Source organism: Nothoprocta perdicaria, unplaced genomic scaffold (assembly GCF_003342845.1).
Source record: "Nothoprocta perdicaria isolate Ctin4 unplaced genomic scaffold, notPer1 scaffold_6, whole genome shotgun sequence".
Classification (NCBI taxonomy): Eukaryota; Metazoa; Chordata; class Aves; order Tinamiformes; family Tinamidae; genus Nothoprocta; species Nothoprocta perdicaria.
The window spans coordinates 8,656,610-8,672,310 of record NW_020455865.1 but is presented as its reverse complement, the minus strand read 5'-3'; the positions used below and the strand labels follow the sequence as shown (position 1 = coordinate 8,672,310).

At 48.6% G+C, this 15,701-nt stretch overlaps 2 protein-coding genes across 2 annotated transcripts in view; both read left to right on the top strand.

Annotated features, from left to right (window-relative positions):
• CDC26 (cell division cycle 26) overlaps positions 1 to 272 on the top strand; it is a 612-nt gene extending 340 nt beyond the window's left edge. Inside the window, exon 2 of the mRNA XM_026049628.1 lies at positions 3 to 272. Coding sequence (XP_025905413.1) covers positions 3 to 164 — 162 coding nt within the window. The 3' untranslated portion in view covers positions 165 to 272. The remainder of the gene's footprint in view (positions 1 to 2) is intronic.
• A 982-nt stretch (positions 273 to 1,254) lies between these two features.
• LOC112956122 lies at positions 1,255 to 15,411 on the top strand. The gene is made up of 13 exons (XM_026049627.1): positions 1,255 to 1,306; positions 1,582 to 1,598; positions 7,251 to 7,407; positions 7,977 to 8,233; positions 9,412 to 9,497; positions 9,785 to 9,879; positions 10,428 to 10,545; positions 10,990 to 11,110; positions 12,078 to 12,223; positions 12,511 to 12,633; positions 12,839 to 12,959; positions 14,959 to 15,122; positions 15,315 to 15,411. The coding sequence occupies exons 1-13, from the start codon at positions 1,255 to 1,257 to the stop codon at positions 15,409 to 15,411; spliced, it is 1,554 nt and encodes a 517-aa protein (XP_025905412.1).
• Positions 15,412 to 15,701: the final 290 nt, after the last annotated feature.

Sequence of the window (15,701 nt, the reverse complement as noted above, 5' to 3'; positions counted from 1 at the left end):
AGCAGCGCGAGGAGGCGGAGGCGGCGGCGGGCGGCGAGGAGGCCGCCGTGGCGCTGGGCGCCGAGCACAGGAGCCGGGAGCAGCTCATCAGCGACCGCATCGGCTACAAGCCGCAGCCCAAGGCGGGCGGCCGCGCCGCGCACTTCGGCACCTTCGAGTTCTAGCGGCGGCGCCCGCCGCTCCCCGCGCCGCCTTTTAAATAAACGTGTCGCGTTGCAAAGGCGCGCGAGCCGCCGTGGCCGGCGCGGGAGCAGGAGCGAGCGGGTGAGGCCGCCGCCTGGAGCGCCTGCGGGATCTGCGGATCCGGGACGGGGAAGGGCGGAGGCGGCAGGATGCGCTCGTGGAGGCCGGCCGCACCGGCGGGATGCTGCACCGACGGGATGCTGCACCGGGCGGCCCGCGAGCCACGGAAGGCCGGAAAGGAGCTGCCAGGACCGTTAAAACGGACCGGTCCCAAAGGCGGCTCGCGAGGTGCTTTGGAGCCAGTGGCCCCGCTGCGATGTGGGCTGTTTCCTTGGAGGGAAAAGGCCACGGAGCTCAATGCAGCAGAACATGCCGGGTATCTGGATATGGAACAATATTCCATAGTTTCTGAATAAACTTGCCCTCCCCTCTTCCTTTAAACATGTTCCCTTCCATTCCAAGCTGGCGAGTGCATCATCCTGCCCACACTGCTCTGTAGCAGGAGTTTGTCACTGGGATCAAAGGTTACCAAATAGCTCCTTATTGATGGCATTGTGTGAAAAATGGGAAGGTGTTTCCTTTCGCAGAGTGACTCATGAGCAAGTACCCAGATTGGTACCAGGGACTGGTGCTGCTGTCAGTTGGATGGGTACAAAACTTAAAAAGTAAGAAAAAAATAGGGCTTTGAAGAGGAGCCTGGGATGACTGCGTGACCTAAAGGCAGCAAAATAAAAAATAGAAGGAAGAGGTTGTCAGTGTTTAAAAACCTTAGGGATGGAATGGGAGGGGTTCCCTACTCCTGTAGAACGTGTTTCTGACCATCTTCTAGCACAGAAACCAGTAATATTTTAAATGTCTTAAGCAACACAGTTCCAGCCATCTCCCTGGCAGGATGTTCCACAGCCTGTTACTCTCCCTGCCTCTTGTTCAGCAGCCCGGCCTTGCTGCTGACCTGGAGCTTGTTCCCAGGCTGTCCTCAAGCCTGTCCCTTGACGGTGTTCCCTGTACAAAGGACTGAGCTGTGGGACCTGCGGCCCTGTGAATCCAGCAGCGCTTCCGAAGCCTGGAGCCATGAAGTGCAGTGCAGCAGGTGCTGAGGACGCGGGCGCGCTGCTCGTGGGAGGTACGTGCCCGTTTGGCCACTGCAGCGTTTCTGCCTGTGCCCAGTTTGGAGCATTGGCTGGAGAAACCTGTGGAGCCGGAACATGGCAGAGCTGAGTGGTACAGAGCTGCCCCTGAAACATGCACAGGCTCAGGATGACCCACTTCAGTGATAATCTGATCACATTAAGAAAGAGAGATGGGCCGGTAAGTGTTGGAAAGAGCAACAGCCTGGGAGGATGTGCAGTGGTGTGAGGGGACGTGAGACTCTCAGCTTCTCTTGCTGTTTCACGGTAGGTTTGGATAGCAGTAGGGTAAGGGGCAAGTTTTTTATTGAGCAGTGACTGCTCAGGGACAATTATTTGCAACACAAATATGCACTGCCCGCCTGAGAACCCGGGGCAGAATTCAGTTCATGCTGTAATCTCTGAGGTTTTGGTTTGCCATTTGATTTGCTGACATTTGCAGCCCTTCTGGCTGCTGCTGTTCCTCCCCTGGGGAAGCGCTTCCCTCCAGTTCAGCAACCCCGCTGCCTCTTCAGGGATCACCTCCCTGCAGCCTCAGTCTGACTCAAATCTCTGGATCCCCAAAAAAGTTCATCTCTGTTGCTGTGACATTTTTTTCTTTCCCTATTTTCTCCTCCTATGTCTAACTGAATTTCTCGTTTGAAAGAGGAAAAAAAAAAGGAAAAAAAACCCATGCTGACATGTTACTCCTCCTTTCCAGCACAAGAGGAGGCTGCATGCCCTTAGGCAGCCGCTTTTGGTGAAACTCCAGTTCATTCTGATTTCAGCCCACAGCTCAAGCTAACACTACCCACGTGTTCCTAAAATCAAACTTTGAGCGTAACCCCCTTGGAAGGGCTGTACCCACCTCACAGTTAGTGATCACAGCCCTGTCCTGGGCATATGCAAAAACCCCGTAGTGGTAGATTAGTTAATGTAAGAAACATTTTTGCCCCTGAGTTATGTTTTCCTAACATAACTCCATTGAGTTATGAGCTCCACTGAGTCTGAGCTACACTGAGCTCCAGACTTGCCTCGGTGCCACAGCCTTGTGTGATTCATCCGATCTCAGGGCAGGCTGCAGAAATGCCCAGATGTTACATCCCTTCCAGTCCCTTCAAACTGGACAGAGTCACAACGTGGACTAGAGCAGATCTGGTTCTGCCATCTCAACCACGTGAAATGACGGGCGTTGCTCTGCCAGGCAGGCATTCCCTGTGTGCCCTAGCTCTGACAGGAAACATCTTCAGAGCAACTTTCTGTTGGGGGTTGCAGAAAGAAAACCAACCCAACCCCATTTTTCCTGTGTAGATAAACATAAACTGCAATAAAAGACTAGGAAGGAGAGTTCTGGGCTTCCTTACTAGGTATGCATGTTTCCCATGGCGGTGTGGGTTTATTCTCCCCCAACTCTGTGTCCTTTTGCCTCATGCAGGGTATTGGAAAGCAGATCTGGGAGGCACTAGATCCTCTTTGCATCTCGCCTTTCCCCAAACTCAGTAAAATTCAAGTAGATTAAAACAAAATGCTACCTCTGAGTGAGTGATTTCCAATATTCCCCCTCCAGCAGCCTCTGGGTTATTGCTCAAGGGCCCGGAAGATGACGCTGCTCTGTTCCCACCTGCGGGCAGGCGAGGCCCCGAGTGCATGGAGGCCCAGAGAGGCTACAGGAAAGGCTGGGGGGCTCCTGTGGCCACCTGCACATGGAGGCCTGGGGAGGCTGCACGAATGCCTGTTTGGCCCCTGGGGACACGTGTGCACAGCGCCACGGGAGGCCGCACAAAATCCCAGAGGGCACCCGGTGCCATGGGTGCACGGAGGCCCAAGGAGGCCGCATGAAAGCCAGGAGTTCCCCTGAGGCCATGCGCACATGGAGGCACCTGTAGGCTGAACAAAAGCCCTGGAAGTCCTTGGGGCCACAGGCACATGGAGGCCTGGGGCGGCCGCACGAAGGCCTGGAGGGCCCCTGGGGCCACATGCACATGACGTCCCCGGGGACGTCACATGAAAGTCTGGAGGGCCCCCAGAAACACGTGTGCAGGGATGCCGAGGCAGGATGCACAGATGCCTGTTGGGTCCACGGGGACACATGCGCACGTAGGTCTGGGGAGGAAGCATGAAACCCTGGAAGACCCCCAGGGCCACGAGCACAAGGGGGCCACACAAAACACCAGAGGGATCCCAGGGGCCACGGGTGCATGGAGGCCCAGAGAGGCCACGTGAAGTCCAGAGGTGCCTTGCGGCCAGATGTGTGCGGAGGTCCAGGGAAGCTGCACAGAAGCCAGGAGGGTCCCCAGGGCCACATGAGCATGGAGGCCTATGGAGGCCACACAAAAGCCTGGAGGGACCCTAGGGCGTGTACGGATGCCCCGAGTGCTCCCAGGGCAACATATGCACGGATGGTGGCAGAGGCCACACTAAAGCCCAGATGGACCTGAGGCCCAGTGCGCACCGAGGCCTCAGGAGGCTGCACAAAAGCCTGGAGGGACCCCGGAGCCATGTGTGCACGGAGGCTCCAGAAGGCCGCACGAAAGCCTGGAGGGATCCCCTCGCCATATTAGCATGAAGCCCCAGGGGAGCTGCACAAAAGCCCCAAGGTCCCCAGGGACATGTGTGCATGGAGACCCAAAGAGGCAGCACGAAAGTGCGGAGGGCCCCTGGATCCACAGATGCACAAAGGCCTGGGGAGGCCGCATGAAAGCCCAGAGGGCCCCTGGAGACACGTGTGCATGGGGGCCTAGGGAGGCCACACCAAAGCCCAGAGTGCCCTCAGGGACACTGGCACACGGAGACCTGGGGAGGCTGCACGAAAGCCTGGAGGGGCCTCGGGGCCATTGGGCACGGAGGCCGCATGAAATGCCGGAGGGAAACCCAGCCCACGTGCGCATGGAAGCTTGGGGAGACCACTCGAATGCTCAGAGGGTCCCTGGTGACACGGACACACGGAGGCCCAGGGAGGCCTCACGAAAGCCCAGAGGGCTCCCAGTCCATGGACGCACCAAGGCCCAGGGAGGCTGCACAAATACCTGTGCGGCCCCGGGGGCCATGTGCACACAGAGCGCCAGGGAGGCCGCCCAAAATCCCAGAGCGCCCCAGGGACACGGGTGCACGGAGGTTCAGGGAGGCCACATGAATGTCTGAAGGGTCCCCGGGTCCACGGGTGCATGGAGGCCCAGGTAGGCCACACAAATCCCCGGAGGGCCACGAGGGCCATGGATGCACAGAGCCCCGTGGAGGCCGCACGAAAGCCTGGACGGCCCTCGGGGACACGGGCACACGAAGGCCCGGAGGGATCGCACAGATGCTCGGAGGGCTCTCCGGTCTTCTGGGACCTCCCAGGACAGCTGATAGAGAGCTTGCCAAGTACTTCTGCCAGGTCCTCAGAACCCTCAAGTGGATCCCATCAGGCCCCATAGACTTGTGGGTGTCCAAGCGCAGGCTCTTGGACTCTTTCCTCCTGGGTTTTAGGGGGTTTATTCTATAGGTGTCTTCCAGCTCTGGGAGCCAAATACCTTGAGGATAACTGATCTGGGTATTAAAGACTGAGGCAAAGACGGCATTAAGTACCTCAGCCTTATCCTCATCCTTGGTGATAATGTTTCCTGTCACCTCTCAAAAAGGATGGAGATTCTCCCTGGGCCTCCTCTTCTTGTTTATGTATTTGTAGAAACACTTTTTTGTTGCCTTTTCCAGCAGCGGATAGATTGAGTTCCATCCAAGTTTTTGTCCCTCTGATTTCCTCCCTGCATACCCTAGCAGCTTCCTTGTACTCTTCCTGAGTTGCCTGTCCCTTCTTCCAAAAGTGGCAAACTTTTTTTCATGGAGTTTCAGTAATAGGTCCCTATTCAGCCAAGCCAGTCTGCTTCCCTTCCAGCTCATCTCTTTTGACACAGAGGGACAGCCTGGTCCTGCACCTTCAAAATTTCCTTTTTGAGAAAAGTCCAGCCTTCCTGGACCCCTTTACTCTTCAGGACTGTCTCCCAATGGACTCTCCCAACCAATGTCCTAAACAGTCCAAAGTCCACTCTCCAAAAGTTCAACACAGTAGCTTTGCTGAGGTCCCTCCAGACTTCACCGAGAATTGAAAACCCTATCATTTCATGGTGCCCAAGATGGCCTCCAACCCCCACATCTCCCACTAGTCCTCATCTGTTGACAAAGAGCAGGTCTAGCAGGACTTCTCCTCTTGTAGGCTCCTTTAGAGCTATGGTACGAAGTTCTCTCCCATGCACTCCACACACCTCCTAGATTGTTCCCTACTGCTGCATTGCATATCCAATAAATATCCGGTAGGTTGACGTTCCCCATGAGAACAAGAGATTTGCAGGTATCTTCCCAGTATCTACTGCTATGCAGTATTGTTATGCAGTAAGAATCCCTGCCCTATACCCAGCCTTGCCATGAGTGCTCTTCAGGACAGAGTTATTTCACACAGAATTGAAAATGAATTGACTGATTTTAGATTATCATTGGCTTTGGCACCACTTAGAGAAATTGAGAGGTTTGTCTTAAAATCTCTCATGATAACAATGGGAAAAAGAAGAAAAAGATTTGAGGGATCCTTCCTCTTCTTGTTCTCCTTATCCCACTGCCTGTTAATGGAGTGGACAATGGGATAGAAGCAGTGCTTTAAAATGCCCCATTCATCTCCCTTGCCCAGAATTCCCAGAAGAGTGAGGGGTCATGCAGCTCCTCTGTGACATGCTCTGGGGTCACAGTGGGAAATCTCACATCACAATGATAGCTCCCTTCTCCCCACTGTAACCTCAGCATCTCCCCACACTTCCCAGTAAGGATGGAGTGAACTCAGGCACTGTGATTGTGCTCACCACTACTCCACTCTGGAGCAACTGCTTTACAATGGACAGGAGAAAGTGAAGGGAGGCAGAGGGACAAGACTGAGGGCAGTTTCATGAGGAAGAAAAGGTCAGAGAGGAGAAAACTCTTAAGAGGGAACAAGCAGACTGACTTTCACCCTTCTGCTGCAGGCTTTGACCTCTAGTGGATCAAAGATGGCAAAATACCTGCTATCTGGCGCCTTGAGTTCTAAACTGTCACCAACAGTTATGAAGCTGAAAACCAATGGTAATGTCTTCAGAAGTTCTTTCTTAAGTGTTGGCATAGACAGCAATAACTACCAAAACCCTGGGCCTCAAGGGTTGGACAAGACTGGTGGCTCCAACAGGGGCCCTGTCTGATGATGCCTTACGGCTCAGGGGTCATTGTGGCTGCCAGGACTCCAAGGCCCTTGTTCATACTCTGTCCACAGTCAGAGATTCTGACACTGTCCTAGACTCTGCCCCAGACTTCTCCTGGGGTCAGAATCAAGGATTTAGTCTGGAGTCAATCAAGACCTCATCTATGCAGTTCTCATGAAAGAAGAATATCTTTGGGGCTTGCGTCTGCTGCCTTTCTTGGTTGAACTGAGTGGTGAAGAGATTGATTGCTCAGCGATTGACCTATCTATCATTTATTTTCCAGAGTTCAATAAAATCTGGACTTGTACATCCTCTTACCTTAGTCTACAACTCACACTTTACCAGGTGGGACCCACCTCCTGTTCCTCCCCTCACACCCTAATGGTGTCAGTCATCTTAATATCCCCATGTCATGCAGTGCAGTTATTCTTCCTGCCCTTTGGAAGCCAGAGAATGCCCAGAACCACAGACACCATGGCTGACTAATGTGCCGTAGACCAGATTCCCTGTCAGTTGAGATAAACGTGAATGTCCAAGCACAATTTCAGAAAGTGATGGACACTTTCTGAAATGTGCATTGGTCCCCTCTAGTCAAGGGATCACTACTTAATTTTGACTATAGCAAACAGTTCTTAGAGAATGAAGACTAGGAAGAGGAAAACCTGCAGACTGTGTAGGTCTTTGCCAAAGCTCCCCAAACGCCCAGTTCAAGTACAAGCTTTTCCACAACAAGAATGCTTCACATTATATTTTCCTTTTTCAGCCTGTCAAAATTGATGGACTGGGGACATTTGCTGTTGTTAGAGAGCGAGTACAGAATAGAAAGAATGACCTTGTGGTTGTTGAGAGACCAGTGTTTCATCTTTCAAGGGCTCTTGCAAAGGCTCATGATCTCCCATATGACAACAAAGATATTCCTGGTAAGAAGGAAAGTACCTTTGCCCACTGTTGCAGCAGCATCTGGAGTGATACTCTTCCTTCTGTGTACCCTGCCTTGTCTTTGCTGTGACCACCAGCCTGGGGGAGGTCACTGACAGAAACAGTGGAGACATTTGCAGATTAACTTGGGGGGTGAACAGGAATGAAGAGAGAAAAATTTTAAGGCCTATTATGAAATCCTTCCATTTTCATTCTTCATTCCAGCTATTTGACATGCCATGGCTAATTTTCTTCAAAACCAAAGCATATCGCCTAAAATAACAGATGCATTACAGTGTATTATGGAGACTGGTTCCATCCTCATTGCTTGTCTTGCTGTCCTGTGTACTGTTCATATTAGGAGCATGAAAGGCTTTCTTCCTGTATTTATGTCGAAGAAATTATTGCTGTCCCCATAGCATCTCAATTGTAAGAGAACTTTGAACTTCTTCCAGGAAGGGCGTATCAACAAGATAACCCTGTAACCTATATCACCTCTAGTCTTGGCAAATACTGATTCTTTATTTTGTTTACCATTTCAGTAATGCTTTGTTCTTGTGCTGCTTTCCAGAACGTAACCACGCTGAGCAATTGCAGTACGCTCGGATAGCCTCGGACATGTCCGTTTCTCAGAGGACAGTGCAGGACTGCATAGAAAAGACCATGCGTCTTTTCTCTCTCTGCATAGAAAATGGCAAGAATGTTGCCTTCGTTTTGAATGACATTGGCATGCTTGTTATCCAGGGGAAAGATGTGAAAATAAGATTCTATAAAGACTTTCTGAAAAGACTGAATGGGACTGAAAAAATGCTAGAAACTCTTCTTGGGGTAAGATTTTGATTTCTCTAGTACTACTTGGAGTTCTTATGCAGTTCATTTAAAGGACAAAGGAACTTATAGCTCTTCTTTCCAGAAGCGGTCTAGGTTCTGGGACTAGACATGGACTATAGCTCCCTGTAGCCTTTTTTCACATTCAGAGGTCTTGGCAGCAGAACGACGTAAGAAAAACTATGTTGGGTCCAATCAAAGACTCCCTGACCTCCCTGATATGCTCAGGGGCTTTGGGCAAAAGCCTAAGAAGAGCTCAGCCCTCAGTGGTATTTCCCATTATACTTCCCTTCCAGAAAGCCATTTGGGTTGGTGCTGCTCTGAGTTAACAGCATCAGGTGCTTATTAATGAGTTGCAGCTTTGATGGTGTTTGGGGTTCTGAGGCAGAGAATTTGGCAATTTCATCATCTGTTGCACACAAACATTTCTGAACCCCATGTTAGAAAAGGCATGTCTGATCATTTCATGGAACAACCCTGAGTTCTTGTGCCAGGAGAAGTCCTCATGCCCCCTCACCTTCTCCCTGTCCAGCATGACTTTCACTTTCCTTGACCAAGACCAAGAGGTGCGGGCAGACAGAGCCCCTCATTCCCTCTGAGGGAAGGGACACGCAGCTATGCTCCAGACAGTCCTGGTTCCCAGCTCTGGCTCTTGCAACTAGCTCTTATCTTTAGGGTCTTTATGGGCATTTTTTTTCTGGCCTTTGCTCCAGCAGATCCCCATCCAAGATCCAGACCCCCTCAAATATTTGGCACTCCCAGGTCTTAAAGCAGTGCAATGGAACAGGAAGGGCTATGCCTCTCTCTAATCCCAAGTGGCATATGTAGTCATTTGCACTCAAGGAGAGCCTTGCAGTTAAGCCCACATCTGAGTTCTTTGTTCTGCATTCTGTAACGGTCACAACAAAACAACAGACAAAAGCCAGCACCCAGAAATGTCAGCTAATCAAATCTATGACAAAAGAATGGGCCTCCTAACTGAGTCTCATGATTCTTGCCCTCAGAAAAAAAGCCTGAGAATTATCTACTTAACAGCTTCTCCTTATTACTGTTAGTACTGTTAATGGAGGTGGTGGCAGGGTTTCAGAAGCACAGGAACTGGAGAGTGGTTTGATACTTCTGTGAGAAACAAGACGATTTTCTTGGTATTATCTGACATGTCTCTGTCACTATTGCAGATGCCAGATATGAAGGATTCTGTCCTGTCAGGCACTGAGACTGCAGCTTCCCAGACCCGCTCTGGAAGTGTCATTGTCTTTCCACAGTGAGTATGTCGGGTTCAGATTCTCCTGGCTGACTGAGTTGGGACCTTCTCTGGTTGTGCATATGAAGTCCTCTCAGGAGGTTAGATTCAGAACTAACGAGCACTGGAGCTTTAGGATGCATGGCACAGTTTTGGATATAGTCTAGAATGATGCTGTATATCTGCATATTCCACTCTGTTACCAGAGATACTACATTAGCTCTCCAATATCTTTGTGACCAGATTGTTAAGACAAGTGCAAGGCAAATATGGAGCTCTTATTCAAACTGGAGCCTTTTGGTTTCCAGGTATGAACTTCAGATTGTGCGACCTGCCGTAGAAGGACCCGCAGAGCTCACCCAAGAACAGGAGACAGATAAGGATGCTAATGACAACAAAAAAGGTAGGGGAGCAGCTGACAGCGGGGAACAGCTGACACCTGGGAAGTGTTTGAACATTTCCTCATTGATGGGACATTATAGGCAAGGCTACAGTATAATGCATATGCAGCTTCATTACATTTTGAAAGTCATGGTTTCCAACTCTGCTTTCGCAAACACACAAATCTCTTTGAGCTGAACACACCAAAAGAGTGAACTTGCACAAAAGAGATCAGTAGAGAGATCCCAAAGTGTTTTCATCTCATGGAAAATTCTCCCTCCTTCCCCAAAAGGTTCCATTTAGTCACCTGCATTTTTCAGCAAGGCCTCCTCCTGCTTTTCACAATATAGATGAGAGGAGCTAGTAGTTTCAGAATTCCTCAGGGAATTATGTTACTCTGTTGAAATTAAAAGCTGGACGAGATTCAGTGCCAAGAAAGGCATAAAACCTCATAGGAAACATGGCTGCAGTGGGGATGGCCTTGCACAGTTTCATCACATATGCACATCATTTCTGTTAAAATGGTCACAAAGAAGCTGTTTGAAGAGTTCTCTGCTTTTCTGCTTACAGGGACACTTCTTGCCAATCACCTTCTCTCTAGAGAGAGGCATTCTTCACTCATAAAGACTTCTGTTGATAAGGAAGAAGAAAAGATGCAGAAAAATAAGGGAAAAGGGCTTCCTGGCAGGTCAGACTTGTGGGAAACAGATATGAGGGACCCTGTGCTCTCACCCTTTTTAGGAGTGAGAGGTTTTCCTGAGACACAACGTCTGGGTTAGCTCTGGCAGGTAATAGTTTCCTTATTGGGTAATAAGAGCATTAATGAAGCTGCCAGGAGGGACCTGTGGCGTCAGCGCACTGAAAGGATAAACAGGAGCCTCTGTTCCCATGACACTGTCCTCCTTGATCTACCAAGAGAAGGCCTAATTTGGGCATCCTGGAGTTTCTCAGGAATTTTATGCCACATATTGATGGGGTGTTGGGGTTTTCTGTCTGTATTTGAAGGTATTCAGTTGAATGCTACAATCCTCCAGCAGACCTAGCTGCCTTCTGCTGTAGGTGCAGGGGCACACCTTGTGAGCCCAAAATGTAGGACAAACTCATACAGACATATTCTGTTTTGCCTCTTTAGTCAACCATCACCAATTCAGTATATCTCAGTGAAGAAGGAGGAAGACAAAAAGAAAGAAATCTCTTATTCTGGACCACAACTTGTAAACTTCATTGCTGAAGCTCTTAAGACAAAAGATCAGGTATATTATAGGGAGTGATGTAATGCTTGCCTTGTAGTTTATTGTATAAAAGCACAGTTTTATGACCATTGAGTCTGAAAAGATGCTTCAGTGTTTGCTTATTTGAATATTAAGTGACTTCTTATGAAGCCCACTTTAAAAGAGGTGGGTGACTGTATGTTTGGAAGCTGTTCCTGATTTCTGCTGTCTCATGAATTATATCAGAACACCTTCCTTGCCACTATTCAAAATGAAGTTCAAAATCCAAATGACAGGCTTTTATGGCACAGGGATTAGGAGTCTTTTAGATCACTGGTTAGTTCACGCCTTGATTGAGGCCATGATAATTCAGGAGTGAAAAAAAAGATCTGACAAAAAGGAACAGGAAAGAGGGTAATAAATAAATAATAATGAAAAATATAAAAAAGCAAAAGCAGATGAGACTGACACTACTGCGCTTACCTTTCTGTGGTACTCCAGAGAAGAATTCTCCAGGTTAAGAAACGACACCAAAGAGGTCTCCGTGAACTTCAAGCTGTAGAAAGACAAAAGAAGAAAGAATGGCAAAAGAAAGAGAAAGACAGAAGGAAAGAAAAGGAAAAAGTGTCACCACTGATCCCTGGGAGAGGAAAGGATAAGCCACAGAGGGCCAGGGTACTGGCAGCGTTTTAAAATATACAGGGGAAAAAAAGCACATCCCTCTTTCAGAAAAGCTTGAGATTTCAAGTTATTTCAAGTATTCATGGAATTGTTACTGCAAAATGGCAGCATAGGGAACAGTAGTCTCATGAGAAATGGGGGGCAATTTAACAATCCAGTGAAACCCTGGTCAGGCTCCAGCATCCAACTCCTAGCCATGCTGAGGCCCTTGTTCTAGTTCCCCCTCTACTCTCACTGTACCCTGGCCAGAAGTCACTTCTGGGATCTGTATGCTGACAAACAGCTCGTTTTCATCTTCTTTGCAGCGTACTTCTCCCTTCCTTTGCAGAAAGCAACTCAAAGCCCTTCTGCCAGCATGAGGAGGAAGGTGACCAGCCCAGATCTCATAGAGAGAATGATGGGAACCATGAAAGAGGATGGAGAATCATCTTCAGAGGACGAGGGTGACAACTCACTGGCAATACCTTCCAAAAGGTAAGTGTGGCAGGGGCAGCTGAGTAGCAAAGACCCATCTGCAGGGCCAGGGATCCTAGTTCCCGAGCCATGGCCATCCTCTGAGCTGTCAGGTCATGAGGGGACCTGGGGTCAGAAGCCCCAAACTCCAGTTGCCTTTCTGCAGCCCCAAGCAAATGCCTAAACCTCATCCTGAGTTAAAGAGTGCTGTGGGCACCAGGGAAACTCTACGTGCAGGGCCTGGGGAAGGTAAAAGGAAGGAAGGTGTCAACCAGAGTGTGAGAGAGTGTTTCTCCATGTTATCATAGGACAATTTCCCCAGGGACGAACCAGGCCCTGCGCAAGGTAGTGACATGCATCCTGGGACAGGTTGACAGAAGCCGGAGAGGACACAGACATGAAGAGAAGGATCGAGAAGATAAGCTGAAGTGGTAACTATATCCAGATATGGGAGGTTCCCCTCAGGCAATGCCCTTCTGTCCACCTCCACCACCCCCAGGAGAAAGAAGGGCTGCTCCCAACGATTGCTTCTCTGTTAGAGCCACCTTCTGCTGCAAAGATGAATGCCCAGCCTGGGAGCAAAGGATCAAGATCTTCCCTGTGCTCCCATTAACTCACCTATTTGTGTTTCTGCAGTGAGCTCGCTGTTTTGCAGTGGCAAATGTCCAGGAAAAAGAAAGATCAAGCCAATGACATTCCTGTAACTGGACCCAAATCTACACAAGCAATTTGTGACAGTCATGAGAGATCAGAACAGGTACATGATAAAGAGTGATGTAATTCTTGTGTCATGATTCATTGTCAAATAGCACAGTTATATGTCTACAGAGTTGTAAATATCTACATTTAGTCATTTGAACATCAAGTGATTTCTTTTTGAGCTTCCTTTAAACCATATATGTTCAATTGTTGTATTTTTGGAATCTGTTCTTTGCTCCTATCAGTTATTCAGCATATGAGACCATCTTCCTGACACCATCCTTAATGGAGATAAAAAGGCACTGTTCATAGTGAGAATAAAAATGCCAGGCTGAATAGAAATTCAGATCATTGGTCAGCTTGTGCCTGTTAAAACTGAGGAGCAAACACAGCTAATAGAAAGGCTGAAAACAAGGGGCATAAGAGAGAGGGAGATATTAAAAATTCCCACAAAACACAAATAAGCCTCCCCCTGCTGCTGTGGCATTTCTCTGACCCTTCAGGAATTCTGCTCACTCCGTATGAGGAAGGATCAAGGTAAACACTGGGAAGCCTTACGTAAGAAGTACCTGAAGACAGCAAGCACAAGGTTAGCTTCATCAACAGCAAGGAGAGAAAGGGATTATCTGCAGAAGGCCCAGGTATCAGAAAGGGTTTGAAAAACTCAGAAAAATAGCTTTTCTGTCTTCCACAGGAGCTGAGCTTTGAAGGTCTCCAAATCACCATGGCATCACTGCTGCAAAATTGCAGGGCAGATCACTGCTATCTGTCACGCTTGCCTGCTTATTACTATAAGGGAGAAGTGGTTAAAAAAGTCAAAGAGCAAAGCCAGCAATCTGCCATGGTGACGTCCTGAATGCGAACAACCACTGCCTCCGGTACAGGCACAGTTGCATATGGACACATCTGGTTACAGTGCAGTGACCTGAGCTATATCTAGACTACTTGTGTGGCACCTGGTTCTTTTATTTTCTCTTCTCTGTACTGGTTTCATCAGGAACATTATTTGTAACAGGAAGGCACATTTTCCAAGCATTTTGAGCACATTTTCCAAGCATTTAAAAAGCACGTATTTGTAGGGATGAAGTCTTTAACTTTCACTTCATTGAACCAAAAATAATAATTGAGCAGGAGTGTAGCAAACATGCGTTTGCAGCATTACAGGCCTTCAGTGCTGAGAAGCGGTGGGCCCTCTACCCACACTTCCATTTAAATTGCTTCCTACTTTTTACTACTGCAAAGTGGTGGAAACTGTGTCTATTGTATGACTAACTGCTGTTTGAAATGGAAAGCACAGAGAGTTCTGAAAAGATATGGGACTTTTAATTAGAGAGAGAGCTCTTTCTGGTCTTTTAAGGGATTTCTTTGAATAGAAATCTCTTAAAGAACAACAAAAATAACAACAAACAAACTCATACTCTGCTAATCTATTTGTCAAAGCCATGGAATTGTTTTACAAAAGCAGGTAAAATAGTCACAGGAAGATCAAGAGCAGGTACTCCAGTTTCTCTTGGGGAAAGGCACAGGTTACCGTGCAATGTTGTTTCTCTTCAGAGTTTTCCGTCAGTCTTAAGCAGTGGGACAACAATCACCTTCACCCTCACCTGGTGGAGATAAGAGAGGAGGCACCATTCGCCTCCATTGAAGTCCTGCTGCCTCGTGGCAATGGTTGTAACTTTTAATGCAAATACAAGTGGAGGCCTGAGGATGGATGCTCAGTCATAACCTAAGGTTAGAAGAGGCCATCAAGAACTTCCAGTTGAGATGCCAAGTACCACTGAAGAGTTTTCCTTCTTAGATCCCTGTGTGCAAATGGCCATTCCTTCCCCTTATCTAGGATATCAAGAACGCAGTGATTAGCAAAGAGACAATTTGGTAACACAATAAAACCCTGATCAGGCTTCAGCATCCAACTCCTGGCCATGCTGAGGTCCTTCTGGTTCTCCCTCTACTGCAACAATATCCTGGCCAGAAGTCACTTATAGGATCCGTATGCTGGCAAGCAGCCCCATCTGTTTGCATCATGCTTCTTTGAGATTTTTTCCCTTCCTTTACAGAAACCCACTGCTTATCGGGGCACCATTCAAATCCCTTTTGCCACCAGTAGGAAGAACGTGAGCAGCACAGATTTCACTGAGAGAGTGCTAGGGACCTGGAAAGGGAATGGAGAATCATCTTCAGAGGAAGATGGTGGCAACTTACTGGAAATACCACCAAGAAGGTACGTGTACCCTTGGCACTTGGTCACGTCAGGGGCAGCTGAGTAGCACAGACACATTCACAGCATCAAGGATACAAACCTCTGAGCCTTGCCGTCCTCTGAGCTGTCAAGCCATGGAGAGACCTGGGGTCAGAAGCCTAAGAAACAGGTTTAAACCAGAGCCTAAGAGAGGGTTTCTCTCTGTTTTTGCAGGCACATTTCTCCTAGAAAAACGCAGGCATTGCTCACAACGCCAACATCTCTGATGAAGAACGTCACACAGGGACAGATAAGAGATAACAGTAGGTAGAAGGATCATGAAGAGGAGACTCAAGTGAATAAAGAACCCTATCTCTTTAGAGGATTTTTGTCTACCCACCCTGCCTGCAGCTTTCACTTGACAACCCAGTCCAGCACTCCTTTTTCTGTGGGTTGTCATCTCCTTCCCCCATCTTTCCTAGTCTCCTCACGAGATTAGTCAGCTTGTTGGCAAAGATAAAACACCTTTGTAGGGTAGATTCTACTTACCAATCTTGGATCCCCAACTCCAAAAGGAGTTCTTTGGTTTTAAAGCCAAATCCTTGTCATCAACATAGCTGC

Coding starts and splice junctions, on each gene's coding strand:
- LOC112956122 (XM_026049627.1), top strand. CDS start 1,255: ATGAAGTGCAGTGCAGCAGGTGCTGAGGACGCGGGCGCGCTGCTCGTG. Junction 7,408..7,976: donor TGACAACAAAGATATTCCTG/GTAAGAAGGAAA, acceptor GCTGCTTTCCAG/AACGTAACCACGCTGAGCAA. Junction 11,111..12,077: donor CTCTTAAGACAAAAGATCAG/GTATATTATAGG, acceptor CTTCCTTTGCAG/AAAGCAACTCAAAGCCCTTC.